Here is a 17418-nt window from a genome sequence, read left to right as displayed (position 1 = left end):
AAATTAATAGCTTTATTTTGTTAATAATATTTAAAGTTTTGATTTCACGAAAATACTTTTTGTACATAACTTTTTTTACCATTTCTTACTTCTTATGCTTTTTTATAGATAATATGATAATTAATGCAATTTTATTTATTGACTTATAAACTTTGAAAAGTGTTCTTTCATTTGATATCAAATTTGTTTATTTAAGTTAAAAAATAAAAAAGTTATTAAAGTTCAAAGTTAATGATATCAATATTTTTGCGATACGAAATTAAATTATGTTTGTAGTGTATACTAGATATACGGTATATATATATATTCTGTATATTGTATTTCAAGTCCTAATTCTGGTAATTATTATTTTTACGATTATTGAGTCTCTCTTTCTCTTTTATGGGTTATTATATCATATGATGATATATAATATGAATTAAACTGAAATTAATTTTGACAATCAAAGGACTTATAAAAAAATAACTTTTTTTTGTTGTTGTATTTAATAAAAAATTATGTAACTCTATATAGACTTTATTTGTAAAAAGCATAGATAGATATCTGTGTGTTGTAATAAATTTTATTATTTTTTATATATATATATATTATATTATAGTTTAGCTGATTGAATAAAATAACATTAAAAAATAATAAATATAAATATATATTACTGTATAATAAATAATACGTATAAATTACATTATACTGTATCTAACAGGTTAAATATAGCACACATACACACACAAAAAGTAATTATATTAAAAAATATAGTATTATTATTATTATTATTATGTTTGATTAATTTAATTAATTAAGCATAAAGTATTACGTAAAACGCAAATATACTATATATATATATATATATATAAAGTTATAAATAATTATGAAATAATGAAAATTATTTTTTTATTATTATTATTAAAAATATTATCAATTTAAATATATAGTAATATGAATTAAATTTTCCAATAAAAAAATATAATTGAGTATTATTATTATTATAGTTTTATAATTTTAATATATAATATTTATGTTGTTTTTTTTGTTTTTATTTGTAGATAATACTTATTAAATTGAAATCATTGAAAACTTGTGAATAAAAATGTTTTTTTGTTTTGTTTATTTATTTTAAGAAAATACATAATCTTTTTTTTTAAAAAAAGTACATTTCATAATAAACTGTAGGATTTATTTAAGTATTTTTTGTTGTTGTTCAACTGTTAAATAATATTAATATTTATAATAATGACAATAATAATTCAAAAATAATAAGTAAATAATAATAATAATAATAGACTGTATATATTAATCTATTGTAATCTAATATATTGGTAGAGAATATTATTATTATTATTATCTAAAAAATTTATCCTATTTTATCATTTTATTTTATTTTTATTTCTGATAAATTGTGTAATCGCACCAAAAAATAATAAGCAGTTTTTTTTATTCAATTTATATACATATATACTGTATATATAACTTAATAATTCATGAAATAGTTTAAAGTTTAAGTTTATTTAAAGATAGATCTAATAAAATAAGAATTAAATAATAATAATAATAATACTGTAATAATACTAAATTATTTTGACATTATTATATTACCCAAAAAAATATATATTTATAAAAAAAATAAGATTAAATAAATTGGAAAAAATTAGATTTAGATTTAAATAATTTTTATTTTTTGTTATTTCTTCAATAATTGTTTGATTATGTCTCAATTTATATATACTTTAAATAGTATTTTATTTTTTTTAAATGTTAAATAGCTAATTTTAGTTATAATTTTAAACAATCAATTGAAATGTTAAAGTTTAATATACACACAGAGAAAGTAATTATAATAAAATAAAACAAAAAGTTTTCAAATCTAATGCTAAATAACTTATAATAATAATAATAATAATAATAATCTAATCTAAATACTTAATTAAATTCAACAAATAAATAAATTATTTTTTTTGTTGCTATTATATAATGGATAGATAATTACAGGTAATAAATGTTTTATTTTTTTTAAAAAATAATTTTAAATTCAAAAAGGCTTTTCACGAGAATAATAATTTAATTAATTAAACAATGTTTCAAATAATAATAATAATATAAGTTTACACTAATTAGCAACAAATTAATTAAATTGTTGATATTATATAACTTTTAAACACAAAAAATATCTAACGTTTAATCTTTTCAAAATATATCAAATATTCACACTATATATTATAATCTCAATATAATTTTTTTTCGTGTGTGACTATAAGTTAATATTATATTAATTATATTAATTAATTGTAATATTTTTTTTATTGTAATTATTAGCTATTTATTCAAAATGGATATCTATTGGATTAATATTACTATACTATTCATCACTATTTCATTTTGTATGTAATATATTATTCCTATATATATATATATTTAAAATCTCTAATGAATTATTGCCAAAAAATAAATAAATACAAACTACATAAATATAATTACAGTATATATTGTTTGATAAATTTCTAATTTATTTCTGTTGTAATACCGTATACTATAATATAGCAAATAGTGATACAATATATGAGAAAATATATACAAAATTAGAGGACAAATATTATTGTATTAGACGATTCAATTTAACTCATCAAATTGGATGCTCATGTATGTAAAAAAATACATTTTATATTAAAAAAATAATAATAATTAAAAATATAATTTAATTTAATATATATTGTATATACATAAGCACATGAAAGTGGTAATGTCGGTGCCGTACATATCATCAAAAACGATTCAGACATTGATTTTGTAATCAAATTTGGCAAACATAGTCCATATATAGTAGTTATGACTGCTAAACATTTTAATTTGTAATAATTATATTTAATAATAGCTATTAAATAATAACACACATAATTTTGATTATTATTATTATTACACTCTATACTGTAATTATATATTAATTTAGCAAAACATTTGATTTACTAAAACAAAATGCCAATCGATTGACTGGTATATTAATTTTGGACAATAAGACAGTTGACAGTCAATTGGGATACCATTCCTTTGATAGGTCGTGTCCTAATGAATATCACGATCTCTATGTAAATGATGGCAATTATAGTCATTGTTCAACAATTAGATGGAATCGTATGGATAATGACAATCATAATCATAATAATAATCATAATCTAATGTTCAACGACTGGCCGTTTCCAGTATTTCTTATCAAAAATCAAACTAATATAACAGCTATTTATAATGTAATTCAAAAGTTTTGTTTTAATTAGTAATACATTAGTATATATTTTTCATTAGATTTTTATATTTTAATTGATTTTTGTTTGTTTTATTGTTGTTTATTATTTATTAATTAATTAATTAATTAAAGTGCTCTGAAAAATACGGCACCGGTTGGCCTGTTTGTGCCATTGAACTCAAGTCGGCTATGTTTGGTGCTAAAGATGGCCCGACATGTATACGAAAGACATATATTGGCAATAATCCGATAAAAATTTTCAAGAAAAGTATACCAAATATATATATATATATATAATATATATTATTTAAAAAAACAATTAATTTTATTTTAATTTTAATTCAATACCTGTAGATCTGTTTTGTAGTCCCGAAACAGTCCTCAATTTGTTTAGCAGTTTAGAAAGTATTGACCAGAAAACTAGTAGTAATAATAAATCAATTGCTGATATGAAATCAGTAGTGTTGGTCGCATCCAGATTTGATACATTGTCACTATTTGCTAACAGTGCTGGTAGTGTTGGTGGTACCGGTGCCGCTGGTGCCGGTGCAGACTCAGTACTAACATCGTTAATAACTATGCTGTCGATTGTCCATACATTGAATGATGCATTGAATAATAAAAATTCAATTATCAGTGATGAAGATAAGATTAGCCGACAAAAGATGACTAAACCGACAACAACAACAACAACAACAGCAATGAAAAGGACAGTCGTATTTGCCATCTTTGATGGCGAATCGTTAGATTATATTGGATCCAGTCGTACGGTTTATGACATGTCATTAAACAACAACAATATTGATAGTAAATTGGATTCAAATAGCATTTTTGGCTTAAGATCCAAACAATTGTCACATTTTATTGAATTAAGTCAATTGGCAATGCATTCAACAAACAATAATAGCAACAATACAACAGCAGATCCCAAACAAACAATATATATACATAAAAACGTCTATTCAACTGATGATGGATTGATGAACCAATTGATTGATTTGATTAAATCAAATGCCGATCAATTGGATGATATGGTAGTTGAAAGTGTTATCGATGGCCAACCGCTTCCTCCATCGTCTCTACAAAGTTTTCTTAAGCAAAACTTGTCGTCATCACTGGTTGGCGTAGTCTTAGCTAACCATCAGCGAGAATATAGTAATAAATTTTATAATAGTATTTACGATGATTTTCATAGACTAAACAAATCAGATAGAAATTTAGTCAAACATTTGACACAAATTTCAACTATAGTATCAAATACTGTCTATGATTTGATGCAAACAACTACTACTAATAATATTAATATTACTAATAATTTACATACAAATCAAACAACAAATTCAACAACAAAACAGTTGTTAGTGAAAGCCAATCAAACTATTGTCAATCAGCTAATTGATTGCTATTTTATTGATACTAACTGTACGCTATTTAATCAGATATACAACAAAAAATGTAAGTTTAGTTTTTTTTGTTTTCAATATTTGTGAAAAAAAGATTACTATAATTTTATCAATCAATATATTTCACATAAATATATATATATATAATATTTTATATTATTATTATTGTCGACAGCTATGACTAAGATGAATATGAATAACCAATTGGGAAAAGATTACTATTATTTAAGCAAAAATTCATTAATCACTACAGTATTTGAATTGTTGTCATACTTTTCCAGTGAAAATATTGCAAACATTACCAATGAAGACGATTGTAAGCCATCTAATAGTATAGAAAAGACTGTTAGTAGTAGTAATAGACATATAAATTATATAATAATAATAAAATAACAGAAAAAACATATATATATATATATATATATATATATATATACAGTATATTAACAGAATATTCTTTAAATAGGAATTCAAGTATAAATGGATTCCGGGTCCAGATTTTAACGGCACATGTATTAGATATTCAAGGAATAGGATATGGGCTGAGAAAACAGTTTCGCCGCCATTTATCGGTGTCGCCGATAGTTTAAAAATCGGCCAAAATAGTGACCACTACTCTTCGTGGACACAAAGTCATTACGATCGGCGGCTGATTAGTGTCCGACTATTTCTGATGTCGTCGCCGACTATCCAGTGGTTAACATTGATTTCTGGTCTATTTATACTGATTTTATCAATTTGTTTTATTTATTTATTTCAACGATATAGTCATCAATTATTATCACTGATTGATGAAAATTCAGTTTCTGATGAAACTCTTAATAACTCAGATGATTGAAAAAAAATTGTAAACAAAAAAAAACAAATATTATTATTATTTTTTTAATTTTATTATTGATTTATACAGTAATTAATTTTTTTACACATTATATAAAGTGTGTTTCAATGTATATATTAGAGAAAGTTAATTTAATTGTAATTAATAACTTGATTTTTTTCATATGTTAATAATAATAACATGAAAATTAATTTAATAAAAAAAATTGTTTATACATTATAAGTGTACTGTATATTGATATCAGTTTGTTGGCTGTATTAAGCAACAAAAAAATATCTTAATTTAATTATTATACAAATTATTTACTACAATATTATACTTATATAATATCTGTATATATATAACAAAAATTATAATAATATATACTTATATAAGACCAAAAAAATAATTTGCTTATATCTTTTAACATCAATTTTTTTATCTCTATGACAACACATTGTATTTGTTTTATAAAGTAATTATTTTAAATTAACAAAAAAAAATCTTGTATTTTAGTTGAAAATATTTGTTTAAATATAATTACATCAAATATAAGTTGTCTTTATTATATTAAAGATCATTAGGTTTTTTTTTATTATAAATTACTGTATAAAACGATAATATATACATGTATACTGTATATACAGTATAATATATCATATAATATTATATTGTATACATAATTATAGTATTTATAATATAAGAATTATAGTTAATCAATAAAATTCTCTGAATTATATAAATATATATATATATTTTTAAAAAACGACTTTATTTTTTTGGCATTAATTTAAATGTAAATATAACCTAAATTATTTTGTAAATAATAGTTATTATTATTATTAGTAGTATTATTATACTTGTAATAAACTATGTATTTGTTTTTAATATATTATTATTATTAAAAAAAAATTACTGATTGTTTTAGACCCCAGAATTTATTTTGTATAATAATAATAATATATAGAAACATAGTATAGAAAACAAATATATCAATAATTTTATTTCATTTATTAATTTAGTAAATAAGTATATAAGTTAAGTGTTTGAATAAAATCTTTTTTTTAAACAAGAGTTAATTTTTGAAAATTATTTTTTTTTGAAAATATTTATTTTTAATTAATAATACAAAATGAATGAATTTCAGACATTTAATGTGTCGACACCTGATTTTATAACACATATACGACTACCAAGTGATCAAGTATTGGAGTCATTGGGCTTTTTATTTACCAAAAACGATAACTATAGTCAAACTAGGATTATATATCAAATTAGGTATGTTTTTCTGTGTATCAAACAATGTATTATATAATTTACATAACTATTTTTTTAATTACATTCATAAACCCCATAATAGAAAAAGATAATAAATTTTAGTTTTTTGTTGTTGGTTTCGGAAATTAAAATAATTTCAATTTTTTGTTGTTGTTGAATGCTATTCATTCATAAAATGTTAATTTATTATTAAAATTATGTTATTTTTTTGAATATTTTTTGTGTTTTGTGTGTTTCATTCAGATTCATACTGTTTTTTGAGACCTATTTTTAGATAGCAATCAATTCAATTATTAGCTCATTTAAGACCTAATTATGAAAATGAAACTAATATACAGTATATATATATACAGAATAATAGTTAACTTATATTATATATATATATACAGTAATATTACAGTACTTTCCATATAATGGTCAATTAATATAATTTTTTTAATAATTATATTTTCTATTAACGAGTTTTATTACTAAAATAATGTTAATAAAAATTTAATGAGTCAAATTAGTAAGTTTTAATAATAGGCAAATTAAATATACCAGTAGATAGATATTAACAAATTAACAAATTCATAAGTTATTATTATATAATAAAACGGTTATTATTATTAGTATTATTATTATTACGGTTATTAAAATCTGATATAATTATTATTATATCATTATTACTGTTTTGGGAATTTATAATTTATTTATAAATAAATTTTTATTATTAAATTAATAGATAAATATTAATAGTTTTTTATAGTCAAAACTATTATTGCATAATTTGTTTAGTTTTTAATTTTGTTGCTAAATTAATTTAACAAAAAATATTTAATTGAAAAATTATCATATATATATATACTATGTTTTCATTTAAATATAATATACATAGTTTTACATATATATATAGTTTTTTTTATTATAGTGACAATTATAAATGTTTAATTTATTTTAATTAAAATTATTTATAAATAGTCATCCAACTTTTTTTATGGTAAATAATATTTGCACACATTTTTTGTTATTGTTAATATTACCTATTTATTTGTTAATATGTGGTATCATATGTATATACAGTATATACATGTATATATATATATAGATACAATTTATTATTATAACTAAAATATGTGTATTTAGTTTTTTTTATCTAATATATTATAAGATAACTTAAATCCAAAATATAATACAATACTACTTATTATTATTATTATACTTGAAATGTCATAAAAATATTTGCCACTAAAAAAATTGTTGGCAAAAATATTTCAAACATGTGGGTAATTTTTTTGTTATGTTTTATTTATTTAATTTGATATTACCTGGAAACCTAAACTAACTTTTCAAACATATATATATATATATATATATATACCTGTATTATTTAAACATTTATACTAATATATATATAAAAAATTATTATACAATATATTAAATACAGATAAAAATAGGAAAATTACAACAAAAAATAATTTAAAAAATCTTAATTCTTAACTATAAATACATTAAAATAAATAAAATATAATAATATTTTTGAGAAAAAAATAAATTTATATAAATATTTGTTTATTAATAAATTTTATCTAATAATATATATATATATATATTAATAATTAAAAATTAAATTTTTAAAACATTTAAATGCTTTTTATTATTATTACTGTAATATTATTATTTTAGTTAAACTCCCAGACAATAGGTGTAGTAATAGTGTCTATAATGTGTTGTTATTACTGCTATAATAAATATAATGTAAATTATTTTTATTTTTATAAAACACATGACATTTTTATTGAATGAGTTTTACAAACAAATTATTAATTAATTTTCAATTGAATACTAAATTATTATCATTATTAGTAATATGTTAACTATAATTTAATTTATATATATATATATAATAGTATTTAATATATATATAATTAAAATTTATAATAAACAGTGTAATCATTAATAATAATAATAATAATAATTTTCAAATTGGTTTCATTTTGATGATGACATCAATATATCAATTATTATATTAATAATTGTTTGACCACTAGTTTGCCATCAATTTGTTTCATATGATTTCAAATATATTAATAATAAATTAAAAATAATTATCATTTAGTTATTTAATTAATTTAAAAAAAAACCGAAACCAATAAACAACATGTGATTTGTTTGTCTCTAAATATATTATTGATTAATAAAAACTATTATTAAAATCATATGTTATTTAATAATAATAATAATAATTTGTTAGCCATTATAATAATGTTGACCTAAATTGTTGTATCAATTGTTTTATCAATTGTTGTATCAATTGTTTTATCAATTGTTTTATAAATTGTTTTATAAATTGTTTTATCAATTGTTTTATTTATCATTTTTTTTTTGGTTGACATTTGAAACCAATATTGAAATTAATTATATTATTAAATCCCATTGTCTTAATATATATCCATATATTCACACAACACAACACATCCCATCCCATCTATTCATTGATTGATTTACAGCAACAATCAATCATCGATGGCCACAATCAGCAGCGGTGGTGGTCAACAACATCATCGACAACATCAGCCGGCAATTGATAACAGATCGTCGATGTTGTTGTCGAAAGACGAAAACGAACTCATCTTCAGTTTGTTGGGCAAGAAATGTCAGGTAATATATCATATGATTGATTGGATCACTTAACTTGGGATCAGTTTCTCTTAAGTGAAGTTAAGATAACATGTGTGATGATGTCATCTAATGATATTTTACTCATTGATTATTATTGTCCCATCGCTCAGACACTATCGACATCAGTGGTCCAACTGTTGCTATCGGAGGCACCCTATCATACAAAATGGCAGATCCGGTGTACAGGTGTTGTCTGTTTTGTTAAAGACAATCCCAAGAGATCCTATTTTATACGAGTCTACGATTTTGATGTAATTATATATATATATCTTTGAAAAATATTTCAATCATTATAATTATTTAATCGGATTTTTTTGAGATTAATGTTTTGTTTGTTTAATGTTTTTTTGTTTGAATGATAATTATCGGTAAATTATGAAATAAACAGAAACGACAATTGGTTTGGGAACAGGAGCTCTACAATACATTTGATTACAAGTGTCCCAGAAATTTCTTCCACACCTTCGAGGCTCATGTAATATATAATAATTTTTTTTATAAAAATATATATACAGTATTTATAATTGATATTTGAGCTCATAGTCTAATATATATATATATTTGATATTTAAAAGTTTTTTTTTTTAAATATACAATTATTGTTGTAATTTAATCCTAAAAATTTATACCTATTGTAGTGATTATTATTATTGTGTTTATTTTTAATGCTATTATTATTATTATTATTATTATGTATTTGTTTACTGTAGGACTGTATGGCTGGTCTGAACTTTGCCGACGATAGAGAGGCCAAACAGTTTAGGGATGCAATCCATGGAAAACTAGATGAAAGACTTAAGAAAAAACAAGGTTTGTCTCCTATATATATGACAATTATTTTTACGATTTTATCATATTTTCATTATTATTATTATTTAACTGATGTTCAACTTTACATTATTAGTAATATTATTGATATTATCTGTTTGTTTGTTTTAAATGATATTTTGTTTGTTAATAGAAATGTTTTATTTTTAGCACAAATATATATTTAATATATACAAGTATATATATATATCTTAATTTATTATTTAATTTTCTTATCTAAACTATCTTATGATTGCTAGTAGTTTTTTAGCTAAATTAAAACACATTTTTTTCGGTTATATATTTTAATTAAAAATAATTATATTTGTTTAAAAAAACAATATATATGATACAAATACAGAGATTTTATTTTAAGTAAACATCAAAAATGATCTCAAAATTTTGTTAATTTAAATGATATTTTTGTTTTGTTTTATTTTATTTATTTGAAAAAAGTTAAACGTTTGGATCCAATTATTATTGTTATTATCTTTTATTTTATTTAAAAAAAACACAAATCTCATCTCTCATTTTTTTAAATGAATTTTCTTATCATTTTAATTATAATAAGTTTATATATATATATATATATTAAATGAGCGTAAAAAACAAATAATTGTCTTCAAGTAAATCGATTTTTTAAAAATATTAGTTATTTTTCTGTCTTTAGTTAATTTATTTTGATAATCAATAAATAAATAAAAAATAGTTAATGAAAAAAAACTAAATAAAAAAGTTTTATTAAGTGAAAATTTAGGCTAAACTCCTGGTTTTTATTTAAAATTAAAAAAAAATCCAAATGTAAGTCAAGATTTCAACAACAAATATAAACCTCTTTTATTTTAATTGTCATTATATTTGTTGAAATAATTTTTTTTTGTTCATATGTTTGTTTGTAACCATTTCGTAATCATTACCACAATATTATATATACAGTATATATACAATAATATATATAGTAATATATATATATATATATATAATTTATAAGTAGAGTCGCTATAAAAATGTAATCGATTTTTGAATCTATCAGTAATTTGTAATTTTTTTTCTCTAATTTATTTAAATGATTATATACTATATATACAGTATATTATAGGGCTATAAATTTTATACACACAAAATAAATTTAGGTTTGAAAAGATATTTTAAAAGTAAAATATATATATGCCTTAAATTGTAAATTGTTTCAAGGCTTGAATTGCCATAATTTTGATTTAGTTAAATACATTTAAAACAGTTTATATAAATTATCTATTGATTAAAATTAAAAAATTTATTATATAAGTCATTACAAAATAATTGTGGTTTTTCTTAAATAAATAAAATAATATTGGAGTTCACTAACCATTTATTTAGATTTGTTATAATTTTTTTTTGTAGAAAAAATACATCAAATAATATTTTTTGTTAAAAGAAATATATTTAATATTATAAAATAAACTTTTTAAATATTTACCGTAATTAGCATTAGTTTGTATTATGTTTTTTGTTTGTTTGTTTGTTATAAACCATAAAATTTAATTATTTATATATTTTCCTCAAGATATATACAGTATATATATGCTAACAATAAATGGTTAAATGATTGAACATTTGACCAAAAAACATAGTTATATTTATTATTATTATTATTATTATTATATATTTAATTTATATAATCAATGTATAAAAACGGGATGATTGCAAAACAAATAACTAACTTTTTTTTAAAAAAACCAAACACCATATATAAAATCAACTATAACTGTCCTCAAGCTATTTGATGTGTTTTTTAGATTAGACACAATTATTATTATTATTATTATTGTATAAGATTACGGTATATGTGTTTTTAGGTATTTTTCTTATATATCTGTTTGCTATTAACTAAATCAATAGTCCATCAGTTAATCATTTGACAAAAAATAATATAATTATAATAATAATAAATTGATTCTCTCTCTCTCTCTCTCTCTCTCTCTCTCTCTCTCTCTCTCTCTCTCTCTGTGTGTGTGTATGATGTGTGCTGTAAACCTCATTATTTAGTATAACAATTATTATGGGGGGTATACACTATTTTTGTGGATGTTTTTGTGATAAATTAATTAATTGTTTTATATATTTAGTAATACATATTGTTAATTAACAACATTATCTTTTTTTGTTTGTTTGGTATTATCTTATATATATAGAAAAAAGGCTTCAAAATCAGGCACAACAACAACAACTACCAGCTATTCAGCCAACACAGACAGGAGTGAATGCCGGTAATAACAGAAACGACAACATCAACAACAACTACAAGAGTTTTGTTGTTGTTGGTGTGTCTTATTATTTGCATGAATGCACCACAAAATTGACACAAAAAACTAAAAAAAATTGATTAATCAATTATCTCTCTCTCTCTCTCTCTCTCTCTCTCACTAACACACACATCGAAATATTTAATGAACATAATATTGAATTTTTTAAACCATTTTTGTTTATTTAAACCATATTCAGGACAACATTTCCAGCAGCAGCCAACAAATCGGCCACAATTTCAGGCAATACAAAACCACACCAATCAGACGCCGCCGCCGACGGCGACAACATGGACTCCGACGACGAAAAAGTCGGCCAATAAAAAAGATACCAAACGTCGGGTAAAGCTGACCAAAGGTGATATCGGTGCGCCGTCCAACTTTCAACATGTCCAGCATATCGGCTGGAATCCCAATACGGGTTTCGATTTGGAAAATGTCGACCATCGGATGATACAGTTTTTCGAAGAGGCCGGCATATCCAAAGAGCAGCTCCAGGATCGCGACACCCGACACTTTATCTATGATTTTATTGAAAAACATGGCGGCATTGAGGCTGCACTGCAAGAAGTTAAGAGTCCGCCGCCGTCGATTCCGTCGGTACCGCCAAACGCCAAACTGTCCGCACCATCACTACCACCACAAACAACACCGCAACAGCAAGTATCGCAGCAGCCGATGGGCGGCCATACATTGCACGCATTATCGGCGCCAGCCCACGGACGATCACCGCCAAAACCATTTGCACCGCCAATACCTGCGAACAGTGTTCCACCTGCCCATCAGCCGCCACCACCGCCGCCACCTCCTATGGCCACAACAAACATTGCACCTCCGCCACCACCACCTCCTATGCCGCCGCCAATGCCTTTAGGCGGTGCTCCTCCACCACCGCCACCTCCAATGCCTGTATTAGGAGGAGGAGGAGGAGGAGGCGGCGGCGGACCTCCACCGCCACCACCTCCAATGTCCAATTTACCGGCAGTATCTGATAATCGATCGGCACTAATGGATCAAATAAGAAAAGGTCGACAATTACAGCACGTGGAACCCGATTCCGATTCTAACAAAAGCAATACATCATCCAATGATGATCCGCGAAATGCACTGTTGAACCAAATCAAACAGGGAGTCGGCCTACGACCGGCTGAGAACCGGACACTGAAACCAGTACCGAAAAAAGCTGACGAAGTCGGCGGTCTTAAGGAGGCACTTATGCGAGCTATGAACGAACGGTCCAAAGCTATCAACAGGACTGACGACGAAAGCGATGGCGGCGGCGACTCAGATGGTGGTAGCGATGATGACGAATGGGATTAGTTGTTGTTTGGGGTTTTAGTTTAGTTTATTTTTTTTTTTGTCAAAAGTATTATAAATGAGTTTTTGTTTCTCTCTCTCGGTTTAGTTTTATGTGACATTACTTTCGTTTATATAATGAAATATATCTTAAGTTTTTTTTGAGTCAAATGATGGATGAGTTGTGGTATGATTTGAAAATTATTATTAATATAAAGATAGACGACTCGAAAGACTCAGAAAAAAACGATTTTTTTCAAAGATAACAAAAATTATTTAGAATTAAATGAAAGATTATATATATATATATATATATAATTTAAGAGAAACAACAAAAAAAACTACACATAATATTAACTTATTATTATTTATTACTTCAAGTTATTATATATATATAAAAAAAGATTCACAAAAAAACTATAATTTCATTGCAAATTTGAGTACAATTTTTCCCCTCTTTTTTTATATTGTCGCTAACATCGACTTAATTTTTTTGTCCCATAAAAAAGTGTTTATATATTATTTATATATATTTTGTTTGTTTGTTTATTTAACAAATGTTGAATTGAAGTTTGTATGTATTTGTATTATTAATTGATGATAATAATTATTATAATTGTTATAATCAGTTTATTTGCAAGCAAAAAAAAGTAACTATTTTTTATATATATAGTTATAGTTAGTTATATAACAATATATAAAGTTAAAAATGCCCTATCAGTATATAAATATTATATATATAAAGTTATATATATATAATTATAATTTACATAATAATTAAAATAACTTTAAAACTAATTAAAAGATATATACATTACATATATAAATAAATATATTAATATTATAACTATATATTTAAATAAATTTATGTATTAGTCTATAATAAAATTATAATTTTCTAAAATACAATAAATATAAATTTATATTAAATATATATATAAAATGATAATATAATAAATTAACAAAAAAAATAAACTTATTTAAATTTATTATTTAAATGAAAAATAATTGCAACCTTTTTTTGTGTGTAATTTTCAAGATTTTAGGTTAAATTAAAACAACAACAAAATAATTATAAATTTGCTATTTATTTGCATTTAATTATTGCATAAAATTAGCTAACATTTAGTCGAGAGAGAGAGAGAGAGAGAGAGAGAGAGAGAGAGAGAGAGAGAGAGAGAGAGAGAGAGAGAGAGAGAGAGAGAGAGAGAGAGAGAGTGGGGATAAAATATCGTACAAACAAAAAGCTAATAAATAAAAAATTATTTAAATTATAAAATATTTTAAAACAAATTTTAATTGAGGAAAATGTGTGATCAATATATCTTATATTATTTTTTATGAAAAGATATATTTAAGATAAAACAAATACAATACAATACAATGAGAGTGAGAGGAAAACATAACAATCAGTTTATTTAGTTTTTTTTCACTGCAATTTACAAAACAATTATTATTTAATAATAATAATAATAATAATTGATGAAAAAACTAAGAGAAAATTTTTACAGGTATTTAGTTTGGGGGGCAAAAGGGAGGGGAGGAAAGGCATGATTGAGACTGAGAGAGAGGGGTGAGATTGGGTTAGACAATGCAGATTGTTTTGTGTGTTTGAGTTAGGATTAAAATCAAATGGCAAATAATACTAAATAATAATAATAATAATAATAATTTAGTAATAAATGAATTTCAATGTAAAATAAAATTTGAAAGCAATTTTTCTTATGTATGTGTTTCAGAGAGAGAGAGAGAGAGAGAGAGAGAGAGAGAGAGAGAGAGAGAGAGAGAGAGAGAGAGAGAGAGACTTGAATATTATTACACTTTATTATACTGTTGTATACGTATATGTAAAATGTGTTTTCCCTTAAAGGCAATGAAATAAAAGGAGAGAGAGAGAGAGAGAGAGAGAGAGAGAGAGAGAGAGAGAGAGAGAGAGAGAGAGAGAGAGAGAGAGAGAGAGAGAGAGAGAGAGAGAGACTTGTTATAAGGGTTTATAAGGTAATGCCTTTTTTTGAAGGGGAAAAATAGCAGTACACCTGTATATACTGTATGTATGTATGTATATAATATAAAAGTACATTCCTTGAAATGCATTGCACACACACACACACACATACATGTGAGGCGCGCACAGGTATGCCATGTACATGTACTACTAGTAGTAGAGAGTATTACCTGGAAAAACAAGTTGCAGAAAAGCAATAGCACTATCCGCATAGCGCCACAAAATTTTATATATTATATATCCATGTATTAGGTATTATAATGTATTTATATTGAAATTTTCTGTTTTAATGTATGTGTCTATCAGTTACCTTTAAAAATAAAAAAAAAATCATTTCATCAGTGTATTGGAGAGGAAGGTTGGGCTTATATTTTGTTGTGTAATATATGTACAGTATATGTAAAAAAAAATCTGCCAGTGCTGCTCCAATGTGTAGTTACCATAGTTTCATATAACTGAGGACTTAATACTACAGTACTACTACTACTACATGAACATAGAGATATGGCATCTCTCTCTCTCTCTCTCTCTCTCTCTCTCTCTCTCTCTCTCTCTCTCTCTCTCTCTCTCTCTCTCTCTCTCTCTCTCTCTCTGTATTGGCATTTAAACGATAACTTTTTCCTGTAGTAGACTGTGTGTGTGTATTGGCAACAATACTACTGTATCTCTCTCTCTCTCACACACACACACACAAGTGTATAGTTAATTGAGTTTAATAGTAAGCCATTATAAAGTGGGTATTTTGGCAGCACTGGTATCTACACACACACACACACACACACACACACATGCTTGTTGCACACAGTCAGGTCTGGGAATAGGCTCTCTGCATATACATACATATACACACTCACTCTCCCGTTCCCTTTAGTGGACTCTGCCTCTCTCTCTCTCTCTCTCTCTCTCTCTCTCTCTCTCTCTCTCTCTCTCACACACACACACACACACACACACATACATACAGTGTGTGCCTCTCAAACACATTTCAGACATTAGTATTATTTTGTATATTAAAATAGTGTATATGAGTGATGCGATGCCTGTATAGTAGTACTAGTACTGTATGTTTCAAATGTATTCAACACACAACCGGATATATATATATGTGTGTGTAATGTATTGTATGGGCTCTGCATTTGAGCACAACTTCTCTCTCTTTCTTTTAACTCCCGATAAGAGAGAAGAGTATTGAAGAAAAACACAACTGATTTCATGTAATTCCTGGCCTTTTAGTCGTCGTCTCTCTGTTTGAAAACACCAGTCCCTCAGTCAGTGTGCAAGAGAGAGAGGACTGATAGCCCCCACCCGTGCCCGAGCCGACACATACACACACTGGCTGTATGTATGTATACATGTGATTGACTTCTCACCAATGTTTCTCTCTCACAGCCAAACATTTAACAGTTTTTTTTTAGTTAATAACAACAACACATATCTTAGTTGTGAATAATTTTTGTTTTACTGATAATTACTCTTAAATATATATAACAATAATAATAATAATCTCTATATTTGTTGTTTTTTGTTGCATTAAATTAATGCAATCGATAATCAAATTTTTTTTTAGTGTTTAACGATTGACAGAGCATTGAAAAGCATTGTGTGTTTTATATATTTAATAATAATAATGTATTGAA

At 24.0% G+C, this 17418-nt stretch overlaps 2 protein-coding genes across 2 annotated transcripts; both read left to right on the top strand.

Annotated features, from left to right (window-relative positions):
* Positions 1-2591: 2591 nt before the first annotated feature.
* On the top strand, positions 2592-5470 carry LOC128966118 (nicastrin-like; the record flags this gene model as incomplete). Its single annotated transcript, XM_054312931.1, has 9 exons — positions 2592-2631; positions 2717-2840; positions 2939-3233; positions 3362-3497; positions 3584-4479; positions 4669-4684; positions 4808-4977; positions 5099-5328; positions 5401-5470. Coding segments are annotated over 9 exons (1977 nt in total), but the record flags the coding sequence as incomplete, so codon positions are not given.
* A 3549-nt stretch (positions 5471-9019) lies between these two features.
* LOC128966012 (actin nucleation-promoting factor WASL-like) lies at positions 9020-13947 on the top strand. The gene is made up of 6 exons (XM_054312812.1): positions 9020-9367; positions 9499-9639; positions 9777-9863; positions 10099-10198; positions 12370-12444; positions 12680-13947. The coding sequence occupies exons 1-6, from the start codon at positions 9233-9235 to the stop codon at positions 13798-13800; spliced, it is 1659 nt and encodes a 552-aa protein (XP_054168787.1). The 5' UTR covers positions 9020-9232; the 3' UTR covers positions 13801-13947.
* The last annotated feature ends 3471 nt before the right edge of the window (positions 13948-17418 follow it).

The sequence above is a fragment of the Oppia nitens genome, unplaced genomic scaffold, assembly GCF_028296485.1.
Source record: "Oppia nitens isolate AA-2021 unplaced genomic scaffold, nextdenovo-longstitch-racon4-pilon3 scaffold19_pilon_pilon_pilon, whole genome shotgun sequence".
Taxonomy (NCBI): domain Eukaryota; kingdom Metazoa; phylum Arthropoda; class Arachnida; order Sarcoptiformes; family Oppiidae; genus Oppia; species Oppia nitens.
The sequence above is the reverse complement of the archived record's forward strand: the minus strand, read 5'-3'. Positions and strand labels throughout refer to the sequence as shown.

Coding starts and splice junctions, on each gene's coding strand:
- LOC128966012 (XM_054312812.1), top strand. CDS start 9,233: ATGGCCACAATCAGCAGCGGTGGTGGTCAACAACATCATCGACAACAT. Junction 9,640..9,776: donor TACGAGTCTACGATTTTGAT/GTAATTATATAT, acceptor TGAAATAAACAG/AAACGACAATTGGTTTGGGA. Junction 9,864..10,098: donor TCCACACCTTCGAGGCTCAT/GTAATATATAAT, acceptor TGTTTACTGTAG/GACTGTATGGCTGGTCTGAA.